Raw genomic sequence first — 15,203 nt, forward strand, 5'->3', positions numbered from 1 at the left:
AAATGTAACTTTGTAACCTATTGGATTAAAAAAACCGAAAACCGGTTTTTCCAAAAACCGGTTGTTTTTGGCCGGTTCTACCCGCTAGGTTAAACCGTAAGCAAAAAAAACCGGTATAACCGAAAACCGGTGTTTTGTGAAAAACCGCCATCCCTAGTTTAAGCCTTATCACACTGAAATATTCTATAATAATCACTGATTTTTTACGAAGTCACTGGGAAAGAACGTACCACGATCTGTTCACAAGCTGTAAAAATTTACAGATTTAGAATATTTAAACCCATAATATTTATAAGTTATAATGTACCAAATGAATCACATGGAATTCCTTTGAAGATAATACGGTAGTTTGTGAGGAATATGGCACCTTCAGCTGGTAGTAAAGGTGGTCCACCAAGTAGTCCTGTACCGCTTTCTTTCCAGAACAGTTCCATTGACTACTTATTTAAATATGCACTGGAAGATTCCAAGGATGGAGTCAAGGTGAATGGCGTAAATATCAACAGCATCAGATACGCCAATGATACGGTGTTGATTGGTCTACAAAGATCGATGGAAAGAGGACTAGGAAGGAAAAGACTATCGTGACTAAGAAATATCCGAAAATGGACAGAGCTAAATTTTGAACAGCTAATAAGAGCAGCTGAAGACAGAGAAGAGTGCACTTTAAGAATAACAAGGGCCGTTATCAGGAAAATAAGGAGTAAAAAATACAGAAAATAAAAAAATAAATAACTTATATCTGGAAAAATCTGCAGACGGGCAGACATGAAACCGGAAGTGTATATTTTTTCTCGTCTTGCTAAGTCGCGTCAAATAGTATATCGCTTGTACCATTTCGGCGACTTTAAAACAGTACTTCGTCACTCGACACCTCATTTGTCATTCTATCTTTTCTAAAAACGGATGAGTTGTGTTCGCGGACGGACAGACAGACATGGATAAGGTTTTCACATTTTAATCTTGTAAAATGTATAAAAACAACAAAATGAAATGTACTTACTTTATTTTTGTGCAATGGTGTCTGCGTAACGACCACTTGTCCCGTAAAAGCAAAATGATGGAATATATCTGGAGGATGTCTGACTTTGTGTATCAACTTTCGAAGTGTATCTACATTTTCTGCTGTAACTTCTTCGTCAAATGCAAATTTCATTAACTGGAAGGTACACGAACGCAACTGCAATCCTTCCTGTAGCCACTGGTCAAGATGAGCTAAATACTGTACAGCTACTTTCTTTTCTTTGGTTAACGACGTCACTGGGAAAGAACGTACCACGATCTGTTCACAAGCTGTAAAAATTTGCAGATTTAGAATATTTAAACCCATAATATTTATAAGTTATAATGTACCAAATGAATCACATGGAATTCCTTTGAAGATAATACGGTAGTTTGTGAGGAATATGGCACCTTCAGCTGGTAGTAAAGGTGGTCCACCGAGTAGTCCTGTACCGCTTTCTTCTCTACCGTCAGGAAGAAGATACACTCTCAGACCTGTAAATAAAAAAAAGTTAGACAGTTGTTATTCACTACTACAGTGCCGGCAAAAAAATCTTTACATAGTGAATAAAACGCATACGTCGGGATAATTATTATTTTAATTTTGCAAATTAATACTTTATAAGGATATTTAATTTTGGGTTCTGTGACAGTTATAGAAGGGTTAAACATTACTACACGCCTGATGATGGTGTTAGTCTTAGATATTTTTTAGGGGCTCCAGAACCAGGTTTTCTTTCCGGAACAGTCCCAGAAGGCTACGACGTTTCAATTGACAAATTGAGTATCTTGAAAAAGCAATATCACGTGCTATGGTAATTACAGAGTCCCCTTTCTCAAGTAACGTTAAAGCACGAACTTTTTCTTTATTTGTGAATTTCATTATCTCCATAGTGTTTACTTCAATTTTTCAAGAAGTTTCACATTGACTATTTGTATAAAGTCAACTTTATATACAGTACAAACGCACAGAATAAACTAAAGAAAATAAGCGGTCAGTAAACTGCAGATACCTGCCGACGCTAGTACGTCATCACCTCAAAACCTAAACTGGCTCACACAGAAACCATGCAATTTTTCTACGAAATTTTTTTTCTACGAAAACCATGCAATTTTTCTACGTTTCAGAAACCATACAATTTTAGTGATTTATTTAGCAATGTAAAGGTTTTTTTGCCGGTACTGTCCAGTTTTGCCAAAACAATAGCAAGAGTTTACAACTAAGGATCCAAAAGAAGCTGACTAATACACCTACGAAAAAATTGAAAACACTAAATAGTAATTTGTTCTCCTCACGTCACTTTAAGCTAATTACAGTAAAACCTGCCATATCCGGATCAATGTGGCGACAGACCGATCCGGATATTAAAAAATCCGGATATCAAGACCACTTCTTTTATAGTCTCTGAATCGTTTTCTCCTTTATACATTCCAGTAATCAACGCCGTCAATAACTTTCGTCGATAGACACATTTTATTGGGACCGTGCAAGTTCGGAACAGCGACACCTGGTTTCATAGCTCAGCAACTTTTTTCGCACTTTTCATTGTATTGGCCAATTGCATTAGTCCTGGTTGCTGGGTAATTGTCAAGGCCACAGCCCAAAAAAGTTATAAGAAGAAAAATTAAGACTGAGGTTATGTTATTAAAAGGTAAACAATTGTTGAAAGGGTTGCCAATGCGAGTCCATTATACAATTGGATATGGTAATTGAGTCAATACTCGCAATCTATAGTTTGTATTTTTTATTAGTTGTTATGTAATCATGGGGCAACCGGTTTCGAGTCTTACAATATATGACTCATCATCAGGCCCAGTACAAAAAGTCTTCTCTATACAAACTACAAGCTAAAAAACACAAAACGAGAGACATGTACACATATATATAAAACATGAAAAACAACTTTGTCTTGGTTTCAATCACATACAATAAAGCCAAGCAACTGTTTAGTATTGAACTCAACAGTCCATATCATGCAAAATGAGACATTACATCATTGGGAGCGACCAATCTGATGAAAAGTGCTTGGTAAGTAGAGTACTTTTCATCAGATTGGTCGCTCCCAATGATGTAATGTCTCATTTTGCATGATATGGACTGTTGAGTTCAATACTAAACAGTTGCTTGGCTTTATTGTATGTGATTGAAACCAAGACAAAGTTGTTTTTCATGTTTTATATATATATGTGTACATGTCTCTCGTTTTGTGTTTTTTAGCTTGTAGTTTGTATAGAGAAGACTTTTTGTACTGGGCCTGATGATGAGTCATATATTGTAAGACTCGAAACCGGTTGCCCCATGATTACATAACAACTAATAAAAAATACAAACTATAGATTGCGAGTATTGACTCAATTACCATATCCAATTGTAAACAATTGTATGTAGTAAATAAAATTAATTATTAATGCAGTACTGCAAGCAAAATACAATTAATTAAATTTAATTTTATATAATGTTTGCATATCATATCAATATTATGGAGCAACATATAATTCTTCTTCAATAAGACAGTAGATATGAAATATACGTCAATTTGACAATTTCAATTGACAATATGAATTATTTCAGAAAGTTTCAAGATTTCTCCGATATTTGCTCACGATCGTTTCTCGTATCCCCTCCAAGTACTTGCACACCGCGAATAGATTCTATAATACATTATTTCGCCATCTTTTAGTTCTTTTGGATTGGGATAGAGGGTGCGTTGCTCAACAGCACGACTGCCTTTCTCGGTAGATTTCGGTAGATCCGGACGGCAGAACCGTCCGGTCCGGGAGGGTCCGAATATGGGGAAGTCCGGATATGACAGATCCGGATATGACAGGTCCGGATATGGCAGGTTGTACTGTATATTATTCTGCTAGATATGTATTAGTTAACAATGAATTGATGTCATTCTACAATGACAGTTGATATAATCATTACTATAAAAGTATTTTAAAAAAAGTTATCTTACCCTCCATTATCGTTTCTTCTCCAACTAGCATGCTTGGTGTCAATATCTTGGGTTTCTGTATGGGAGGCAACCTCTTTGATTCTCTATGAACAGCCTCCAAGGTCTCAATATGCATGTGGACTACCCCGGGTATCATTTGATGCAAATTACGAATATGCTCTCTAGTTACTCCGCCTTCGTTACAAACTTTATCAATAAAACGTGACACACTCCGTATGACCGAATTGCCAGTCTCACCGGGATCTTGATCTTCAAAACCTGATTCTGCGTCTATGCTATCACTCTCAGCAAAGCTAAAAAATATTAATCAAAATTATGACGTCGATAGTACAGTAAATACAGTAGGGAAGGAAAGTTCAGTATATAAAACTATCATACGACCAATAGCAACATATGGCGTAGAAACATGGATATCTTCATCATATGAATACATAATTATAAAAGAAAGATATTTAGAAGGCTATTGAGAGTCATCAGCGACTATTGGGACCGTGCAAGTTCGGAAAAGTGACACCTGGTTTCATAGCTCGGCAACTATTTTCGCACTTTTAATTATATTGGCCAGTCATACTGGTCCTGGTTGCTGGATAATTTTCAAGGCCATAGCCCAAAAAAAATTATACGAAGAAAAAGAAAGACTGAGGTTATGCTATTAAAAGGTAAAGAATTGTATGTAGCAAATAAAATTAATTATGAAAATGCAGTACTGCAAGCAAAATACAATTAATAAATTTACTTTTATATAATAATTGCATATCATATCAATATTGTGGAGTCATCATCATCATTTGGCTCTACAACTCTATGTGAGTCTTGGCCGCGTTTACTATTTCCCTCCATTGTTGTCGGTCTTGAGCAGCTATTTCCCATTGCTGTACTCCCATTTTGCGTAGATCGCTGGCTACTGCGTCCTTCCATCTCTTTCTTGGGCGACCAACTGACCTTTTTCCATCGGGCCTTTCCCAGAATGTGGCGTTTAGAAGTCTTTCGTCACTTGATCTTAGTACGTGACCCGCCCATCGTATTCTGTTTGATTTAATGTAGCGTACTATGTTTTCATCTCCGTATATTGTCTGGAGTTCATCATTGTGTCTTCTTCTCCATTCTCCTGTTGTCTCTTCTCTGCAAGGCCCATAGATAGTTCGCAGTATCTTTCTTTCAAGTACCAGTAATTTTGTTGTTTCCCGCTGATTCAGAGTCCAGGTTTCGCTTCCGTACGTTATTGTGGGACGAATTATTGTCTTATATACTCTTATTTTTGCTGGTCTTGAGAGTATTTTTGATTTAAGTAGGGTCCTTAACGAGTAATATGCCCTGTTTCCTGCAATAATCCTGGCTGCCACGTCCTTTTCATAGTTATTTTCAGATGTTATGATCGCTCCCAAGTACTTAAATTCTTTGACGACTTCAAAATTGTATTCATTAATTGTTACGTTTTGTCTAACCCTTGGTCTTGGGTTCTTCGTAACCACCATGTACTTGGTCTTGTCCTCGTTGACCTTAAGTCACAATATTGTGGAGTCACATATAATTTTTGTTCTTCAATGACAGTAGGTATGAAATATATGTCCATTTGACAATTTCAATTGACAATATGAATTATTTAAGAAAGTTGCAACATTTTTCCGCTATTCGTGCACAATCATTTCTCGTATTCCCTCCAAGTACTTGCACACCGCGAATAGTATGTGGAGAAGGTTTAATTGCGAGTTGCATCAATATTACAAAGAACCCTATATAGCAAATCATGCAAAAATTCAAAGATTGCGCTGGGTAGGTCACCTTATAAGAATAGATAAAGACAGAACACCTAGTAGAGCGGTTAGCGGAACTATGGTGTGACATCGGCCAGTAGGAAGATAAAAAAAAAGGTGGATAGAGAAAATGGGATCCGATACTAAATTGATATTGCAGGTGGATATCTGGAGGAGAGCAGCCAGGGACAGAGATACTTGAAGGCGGATGCTGTCAGGAGATGCTAAGCCAGGGTCCGACTTGGGCTATAGCGCCATAGGAGAGAGATTATTCAGAAACAGGTACCTGTTTGCGATGCTGTTGCTTATTCGTTCGTCATCTAGCAGATCGTGCTTACTCATCTTATGGCCCATGTCCAGTGGAATTAACAAATACACCATTCTATTAGCGTAATGTATGGCTTGACTGTACATTATGTTTTCTTCGCACGTTATCAGTTCCATCTGTTTAACGCTCTCTATGGAAGCCCAAATGCGCATCTGTTCAGCAGCTATTTCCAGCGTTGTCGGTTCTTGGGCAGGATTAAAGATGGATCTTCGATGCCATAGACTATCTTTATCTCTAGAAGTCGGACTGAGAAGTTCGCTGTCCGAAAAAGGTGCTGTTGTGTCAATTCGAGATGCGTATAATGCTTTAATATCTTTCTGGACATCCTGGTAAAATGCAGCTTCCCAAAACTGTAAACAAAAAATATTTGCCAAAAAAAATTTTTTTTTCGATAAAAATTATTTCCTGTTACGTAGTTGAAAGACTGATAAATTTTGTACACATTTGACTGAATAAAGGAAGTGAAAAAATTATACAGGGTGTTAGTAAATAAGTATGAAAAACTTTAAGGGGTAATACTACATGAAAAAATAATGACAGTTTGCTCGATAAACGTATGTCCGCAAATGCTTCGTCTCCAAGATACGGGGTGTTGAAATTTTTTTTTTTTTCAAACTGCGAATTTTTTTATTGCTCTAAGACCTTTTAAGCTATGAAAATTAAATTTGGTGGGTTTCAAGAGGTAGTTATTGCGCATTTTTGACAAACAAATAACAATTTTATATTCATCATTGGCTCGCCTACGGGTAATGGTCCGAATTTTTTTAAAGAAAAAAATAGTACGCCACAGATATTTCAAACTAAAAATTATTTTTGTATTCCACGTTTAATTTATGATAAAAAACCTTTCTTGTCATTTTTTCATATGGTGCACCGTTTTTATGCAAAAAAATAAAAAAGCATCGAGCGTATTTTTCATTTCGTAATACATTATCAAGAACTCTCCAATATAATAACGCCAAACTACAACAATAACAAAAAATATTTCTAAAAAGATTTTAACTATGTGCAAAGCTACAACAAATGTTTAAAATTACCTCCTTTAAAGGTGACAGAGTAATTTTATATTCACCATTGGCGCGCGTACGGGTATTGGCCCGAATTTTTTAAAGAAAAAAATAGTACGCCGCTGAGATATGTCAAATTAAAAATCATTTTTGAATTGCTCATTCAGTTTACGACAAAAAATCGTTTTTGTCTTTTTTTCATATGAAGCGCCGTTTTTATGCAAAAAAAATAAAATATCTTAACGTTTAAAAAGTATTTGAAATAAGTTTCTATGTATGTATATGGAATCTAGCTCGAATAATTTGTAAGTGTTAAGATGTTTTATTTTTTTGTATAAAAACGGCGCCGCATATGAAAAAAAGACAGGAATGATTTTTTGTCGTAAATTGAACGAGAAATTCAAAGATGATTTTTAATTTGACGTTTCTCAGTGGCGTACTATTTTTATCTTTAAAAAATTCAGACCATTACCTGTACGGGCGCCAATGGTGAATATAAAATTATTCTGTCACCTTTAAAGGAGATAATTTTAAGCATTTGTTGTATCTTTGCACCTAGTTAAAATCTTTTTAGTAATATTTTCTGTTATTGTTCTACTTTGGTAGTACTATATTGGAGAGTTATTGATAATGTATTAAGAAATGAAAAATACGCTCGAAGATGTTTTATTTTTTCGCTTAAAAACGGTGCACCATAGGAAAAAATACAAGAAAGGATCTTTCTAATAAATTAAACGAGGAATACAAAAATAATTTTTAATTTGAAATGTCTCAGTGGCATACCATTTTTTTTCTTTAAAAAAATTCAGACCATTACCCGTAGGCGCGCCAATGATGAATATAAAAGTGATATTTGTTTGCCAAAAAATGCGCAATAACTAACTCGTAAAACCCACTAAATGTAATGTTCATATCTCAACCGGTCTTAGAGCAATAAAAAAATTGGCAGTTTGAAATAAAAATTTCAACACCCTGTATCTCGGAAACAAAGCATTTGCGGACATAAGTTTATAAAGCAAATTGCCATTATTTTTTCATGTAGAATTATCCCTTAAAGTTTTTCATACTTATTTACTAACACCCTGTATATTACAGTGTGTAAAAGTATTTTATTTCCTTAGCTAAGCGATTTCGACAAAATTGTCATAATCGGAGCTAATGGTCAATGTATATGAAAAGAAGAACCACTACTTGGAGTCTTATGCGTGAGCATCTTATTGAACATTAGAATTCTAAGCGTATTACAATATGTTTCAATGCTTCAGCTGACTCTTGTGCAACCCCAGAACAGGAAAAAAACATGAAAAACAGCCACTCAAACGTTACAAACATATTAAAACTTTGTTCATGGCGTGGGTTTTTTCACCCAACCACTACGGCTGACGAGGAATTGGTCAGTCAACTGTTCACGTAAAAAAACAGTCCGCTGGCTACAGTTCCCTACTATTTTCTACAACAGGGGACTGTCCATACCACAGGGACTGTTTGCTTAAGGTTGGTCAAGTCTGACTACATATCAGACTGTATCTACGACCATTAACAGTATCGTTTCTTTCGTATGTCATCTCAAAATGCCACCAAAAAAGAAGCCAACCAAAACAAGAGAAGAAATATTAGAACAAAAATGTAAAGCTGAGCGTTTGAGATATTAACGAGTAAAAAATGACCCTAAAAAAAGATGTTGTTCTGAAACTACTTTCTTGTGGCATTTTTGTAATTAACTATTTTTAATGGGAAATAAGCCATAATTTTGCTAAAAAAATGATTTTATTAACGATTCTACGTCCAAATCGGATGCCGTTGTCAAAATACAAAAGATATTAATGAATTAAACAAAAATGTTGCTTAGTAAAACATTCTTCTAATAATTTATTTAATCTGACTCATTTATATCGGCAATTCAGACATATATTATACTTATGTATAATATTTATGAATTGCGTTCCTGGGACGACTTTACTGAAAGATAGTTCATTCGATTACCTGAAATCAAACCCAACTCAAGAATATCCGTCACAAAAAAATCATAGCATGTGATTTGTCTTTAAAAAGGCAACCACATACAACGGTGACAGTAAAATTCTCGCGTTAGAGATTCAATAGTAAATCACGAGGGAAACCAGGAAAAAACCTCGTGATACTATTCCGACATCGTAAGTATTAGGTCTTACTTTAGCTTACTCTCAAAACTAATACTTAAAATTATAAATATTAATAATACATAGATATATAAATAATACTAAATATAAAATATGTACTAACTCGATATGTTATTGACTTACTAATTGTGGTACTACTACGAGGAAGTGAATAGAAAGAAAATACCACGATTAGTAAGTCAATAACATATCGAGTTAGTACATATTTTATATTTTAGTATTATTTATATATCTATGTATTATTAACATTATTTGTAATTTTAAATAACATAAGTACATATACATATTAAAGTCAGAATTTGGTATTAGTTTTGAGAGTAAACTAAAGTAAGACCTAATGCTTACGATGTCGGGATAATATCACGAGGTTTCTTCCTGGTTTTCCCTCGTGATTTACTATGGAATCTCTAACGCGAGAATTTTACTGTCACCGTTGAATGTGGGTGTTCTTTTTAAAGACAGATCACATGCTATGATTTTTTTGTGACGGATATTCTTGAGTTGGGTTTGATTTCATGTAATCGAATGAACTATATTTCAGTAAAGTGGTCCCAGGAACGCAACTCATAAATATTGGCAATATCATTTTAAAGTCTTCTACTTTAAAATGTATAATAAATGTCTGAATTTCCGATATAAATGAGTCAGATTAAATAAATTATTAGAAGAATGTTTTACTAAGCAACATTTTTGTTTAATTCATTAATATTTTTTGTATTTTTACAACGGCATCCGATTTGGACGTCGAAACATTAATAAAATCATTTTTTTAGTAAAATTGTGGCTTACTTCCCATTAAAAATAGTTAATTACTAAAAAAGAATTTTAAATAAAAAGGCAGGAATATTAAAAGAAAAAGGAAAAGGAAAAAGGCACAAGAAAATTAGTTTTAAGATCATCAGAAAGTGCATCAGATACAGCCGAAAAAAAAACGATAGAAAAACGCGAACAGATACTGAAATAAAAAGAGCTTATGATTCAGCAATACAAAAAAAAAGGGAAAGTATAAAAAAGGTTGAAAAAAACTAAGAACGGTAAAAATGATACACCTAACATGTAACTAACAAGAATGTGTGATACTCCAACAACTCACAAAGACCTTGTTGAAAGAGCACGTTACTTGCAGAAGTATAAAACATTGAATAAACAATTTAAATAGAACTATGCAGGTTTAAAAACGCAAAAAGAGATTTTTGAGAAAGTTGTATAAGAATAAGAATAGTGCAGAGACCATTACACTGAACCAACAGCAATCAACAGTGGTGATTCTTCTTCTTCGTTCAGTACCCCATTATCGAACGTTGGCAATCATACTGGCAATAATAACTTTATTTACGGCAGCTCTAAACAGATTAGCGGTGGTCTCTTGATACCATTCTCGAAGATTTCCGAGCCAGGATGTTCTTCTTCGGCCTGGGCCTCTTCTTCCGGCGATCTTGCTGTGTAGAAGGTTATATTACCTCTCTGGAAGTCTCATGGCCGAAATATTGTAACTTTCGAATTTTTATTGTTTTTGTTATTCTGTGCTCTTATTCATTCGATGTAAAACTATTTCACTTCATTGGTGATTAAGTATAGTCAAAATTAACATTAAAAACACGGAATATCGTTATGCTGCTGTTATTAATTAAGTAGATAATGAGGAAGGCGAACTAATAGTAACTTTAATGAAAATTTGTGATAATAAGGACCACAAGTTAAATCAGTTACTCACCTGTTGATTATTCCACACGCTATGCTCTTGTATACAAGTATACGCGAACTGAATAATTCCCGTGCACAATTTCCTGCAGATAATCGTCGACAGCGGTAGTAGTGCAGCAGCGACTCCGTGTTCGTCCATTGAAGAGTCATCTTGAAGGGCGCAATTCATTAAACGAATGACCAGATCGAATTGCTGATGTTCGAGCATCGCTTTGGTTCCGCTCACATGGTGGGAGAGTTCATCGCAGAACGCTAACCGAGCTTGTTTGGATTGAAGAGCTCTCAAAACGGCAGGGAAACTCTTTCTTGCATCGGATATTTTGTTTTCAAAAATAAAGTTGATGCAATTTCTCAGTACCTAAAATATGTATTAAATAAATAACTTTTCGAAAATTATTGATGACTTAAAGTTACCCATTTTAGATAGACCTTTTAGATATATTCCATCATCAGACCCAGTAGAAGAAACTTTATGAGCTAATATACATAGGAAAAGTTTTTTTAATGGGTCTGATGATGGGGTATATAAAAATATATGAAATAAACCACAAAACCGGTAGCCCCATTTTCAATATTTAGTTAATATGGACACACATCATCAACTTTTTCATTATTTATTTATTTTTCACAAAGCTGCACAAGAAAACTACCTGAGAACACAACACATCAGCATACGAAATTTTACAGGAAATCACTAAAAAGTAGTAAACGAAAAATAATAAAAAAGTAGAAAGAACACTTCGAAGAAATATACTCCAAACACAAGGCAGCACCAGATATAATATAGACGAATAAAATGAACTACAAGGGTTAATCATTAGCACAGATGAAATTATGAAAGAAGAAATACAAAACACTGAAACAACTAAAAATTGGCAAAGCCATTGAAGTGACAATCTACCGATAGATTTAATAAAGGCCAGCACACACGAATCAGAAATGTTACACAACCTCTTTAACAAAATATGGGCCGACGAGGAGCTACCAAAGGAATGGAACGAGAGCGTAATCATTAAGATGCCAAAAAGGGCGATTTAAGTAGATACGAGAATTGGCGAACAATAACACTGCTGAGCGCCACATCCAAAATAATGTTCAAGATCATATTGAGCAGGCTGAAGCCAGAGCTAGACAAGAAACTAAGAAGCAACAAAGCAGGCTTTTGGGCTAAGCGCTCCACTATCGACCACATTGGTACTCTGAGCTAATCTTGGAATAAACTAGCTAATGGCAAAGAAATATAAACTGAAGACCAAATGTGAAAGATTCTGAAAGTATATGGACTACCGATGAAATACATGATCAGATTATTCTACAAAGAATACAGAGCCAGACTGGAACATGCGGGAGAAATGTTAGAAGCTATAGCTACATAAAGCGGAAAAACAAGGATGCATACTGTCACCGATACTATTCCTAATCATAACGGATTGGATCATGGAGAAATTAAACGATGAAAAAACAGGTATTAGGTGGAACTTGCACAACCAGTTGGAGGACTTGGAGTGCGCAGACAACATGTGTCTTCTAACCGACCATAGCAACCTTATGCAGAAGAAGATCGACAAGCTTGCAGAATAGTCCAATGTCATGTGCATTAAAATAAATACAGAAAAAACGAAACACTTAAAAAACAACACCCAAGAAACTAAAATTAAAATAAATTGAAGACAAATAAAGGAACTATTAGATGACTTTACATATCTGGGATCAATCATGGAAAAAAGGCGGTAGTAGATCAGGTGTAGAAAAAAAATAGTAAAGGCACGACATGCACATAACTCCTTAAAGAAAATCTGGAACACACGCGATATATTAGAATTGAGCTGATTAAAACACAGCTGTATTAAGAGTATATTATTGTATGACGCAGAATCTTACAGTCAAGAAGAAACAACTACCAAAAAATTACAAACCTTTAGAAATAAATCGTTGAGAAAAATTCTAAAAATATACTAGCCTGATAAAATAACAAACGCAAAACTATAGAGAAGAACAAAACAAGAAAAACTAACAGTCACGATTAAAAGAAGGAAATGGAAATGTATTGGACATACACTAAGGAAAGACCAAAATAATATAACCAGACAAGTACTCGACGGCAACAACCAGGCGGAAGAAAAAGAGGAAGACAGGATAATAGCTAGAGAAGAACGGTAACAAGACATCATGAAAGAATTGACCTGAGATGAGGAGAAGTCAAACGGAAAGCGAGATATAGAGAGGAATGGAAAAGACTTGTAGAAGTTTCGAACTTGTAAAAGAGAAGAGGATGCGCTCACCCATCCAATCAGCCATCTTTCACTTTTGGCTAAGAAATGCAAGAGCGTCCAATACTCGATAAGGAGAGAAGGCAGTATGGGAGAGAGATGTATATTCCTTGTATATCTGACTTAGCGATACATAGAGCAACTACAAAAAGGGCTGTAGTAATGGTATAAGCATTTTTTTCTTACCTCTAATCTCCTTGCAGAATTACTAATAATATTTTTATTATCGCTGATACTTGATATGTTTGGTCCCATAGGTACAATTCTAGGTTGTATTGGCCTTAAAGATGATAATCTAAAATAAGTAAATCAGTACATAATACTAACAAAGCAACAATACTTAGCAAAGCACTGCATTTACGACAAAAAAATTAATTAACTATTTTGATTGGGAAATAAGCCGCAATTAAATTGAAAAAATATTTTATTAACGTTTCGACGTCCAAATCGGATGTCGTTGTCAAAATACAAAATATTACTAAATTAAACAAAAATGTTGTTGCTTAGTAAAAAATTCTTCTAATACTTTATTTAATCTGACTCATTTATATCGGCAATTCAGACATATATTATACATTTTAAAGTACAAGACTTTAAAATGATATTGCCAATATTTATGAGTTGAGTTCCTGGGACGACTTTACTGAAAGATAGTTCATTCGATTACAAACATGAAATCAACCCCAACTCAAGAATATCCATCACAAAAAAATCATACATGTGATCTGTCTTTAAAAAGACAACCAAATGCAAAGGTGACCATAGAAGAGATTCCATAGTAAATCACTGAATTGTGAGTATTTATAAATGTCTGAATTGCCGATATAAATGAGTCAGATTAAATAAATTATTAGAAGAATTTTTTACTAAGCAACAACATTTTTGTTTAATTTAGTAATATTTTGTACTTTGACAACGATTTAGACGTCGAAACGTTAATACAGTTATTTTTTCAATTTAATTGCGGCTTATTTCCCAATCAAAATAGTGAATTATAAAAATGCAACAAGGAAATAGCTTCAGAACAACATTAAAAAATTAATTTTTGTTTCGCATTCTTAGCAGTTTTGTTTTAACTAATAGGGGAGTGTATATAGATTTTCACTTCGGAAAAAATCAAACAAGGTACAACTTTTTGTATTTTATTAAGAAATATTTAATAAACAACATATCAAAAATTTCTACTCGAGAAGTGGGTGCTTCATTTTTTATTAAATAAATGAACTGCGAAATTAGATGTTTTTTTAAATAACTCCGAAAATGTAAATTTTAGAAAAAAACTGACTTGACCATTGAAAAACTCAGGAAATTTTACAAAAAAACCTTATATAAAGATTTTTCTAAAATTAAATCTATAGCTTGTATAATTTTTATTTATAAGGCTAAAGTCACCCTTCTCATAATAATTGGCGCACTGTAAACTAGCGTTCGGCAAAGTGCACGGTTGAGTTATTTTAATGTAACACATTAACTAATCGATCAAATGAAATTTTACGAATTGGACATGAAAGAAGAAAAATTAAGTTATCTTATGATTATAATAAAAATAAATAAAATATATGGGCATAAGTACGGTGTGGGCGGAAAGTGAGACTTACATGAATTTTGTTTAAAAATAATTTAAAAATGTGTAACTAATACTTATAAAACTCTTAAATTTACGCAACTTACTAAACCTTTCAAACATCTTACTAAACGAGGTTTCATTCAAAAAAGTCTCAAAAATGTAATTCAAATGATACGGCGTCTCAAAAAATGTAATTTTTGAAAACTTCGTAATTTTACAGAATTACTACCACTTTAAGACAATATTACTCAAGTTGGTACATATCTATTACAATTTTATAAGTGTTGTTTTAAGCTTAGGATGTACTCTTTAAAATGCACTAAATTATTTTACTTTAGAAATGAAATAGACAATTTCTTTTTGAGAAAATTAAGAAAAATAAAAAAGTGTAATACAAAAACCCAAAATTAGCTGCTAAAAAAATGTTTATACAAAGTGATCAAAACTTTTTT

The 15,203-nt window shown here is 33.8% G+C and overlaps 1 protein-coding gene across 2 annotated transcripts in view; it reads right to left on the reverse strand.

Moving 5' to 3' along the window:
• The window catches only part of LOC114335209 (myotubularin-related protein 13), an 89,449-nt gene that overhangs the window by 44,197 nt on the left and 30,049 nt on the right, over positions 1–15,203 (reverse strand). The window contains exons 7-12 of one of the 2 annotated variants that reach the window (XM_028285406.2): positions 13,371–13,464; positions 10,925–11,272; positions 6,003–6,394; positions 3,963–4,255; positions 1,354–1,497; positions 1,004–1,293 (exon numbers count right to left, since the gene is read on the reverse strand). In XM_028285406.2, the coding sequence (XP_028141207.2) occupies positions 1,004–1,293; positions 1,354–1,497; positions 3,963–4,255; positions 6,003–6,394; positions 10,925–11,272; positions 13,371–13,464 (1,561 nt within the window). Of the gene's footprint in view, positions 1–1,003; positions 1,294–1,353; positions 1,498–3,962; positions 4,256–6,002; positions 6,395–10,924; positions 11,273–13,370; positions 13,480–15,203 lie in introns of both variants that reach the window. The other variant, XM_028285405.2, reaches the window with a different exon arrangement.

This window comes from Diabrotica virgifera, chromosome 7 (genome assembly GCF_917563875.1).
Source record: "Diabrotica virgifera virgifera chromosome 7, PGI_DIABVI_V3a".
In the NCBI taxonomy this organism is placed as follows: Eukaryota; Metazoa; Arthropoda; class Insecta; order Coleoptera; family Chrysomelidae; genus Diabrotica; species Diabrotica virgifera.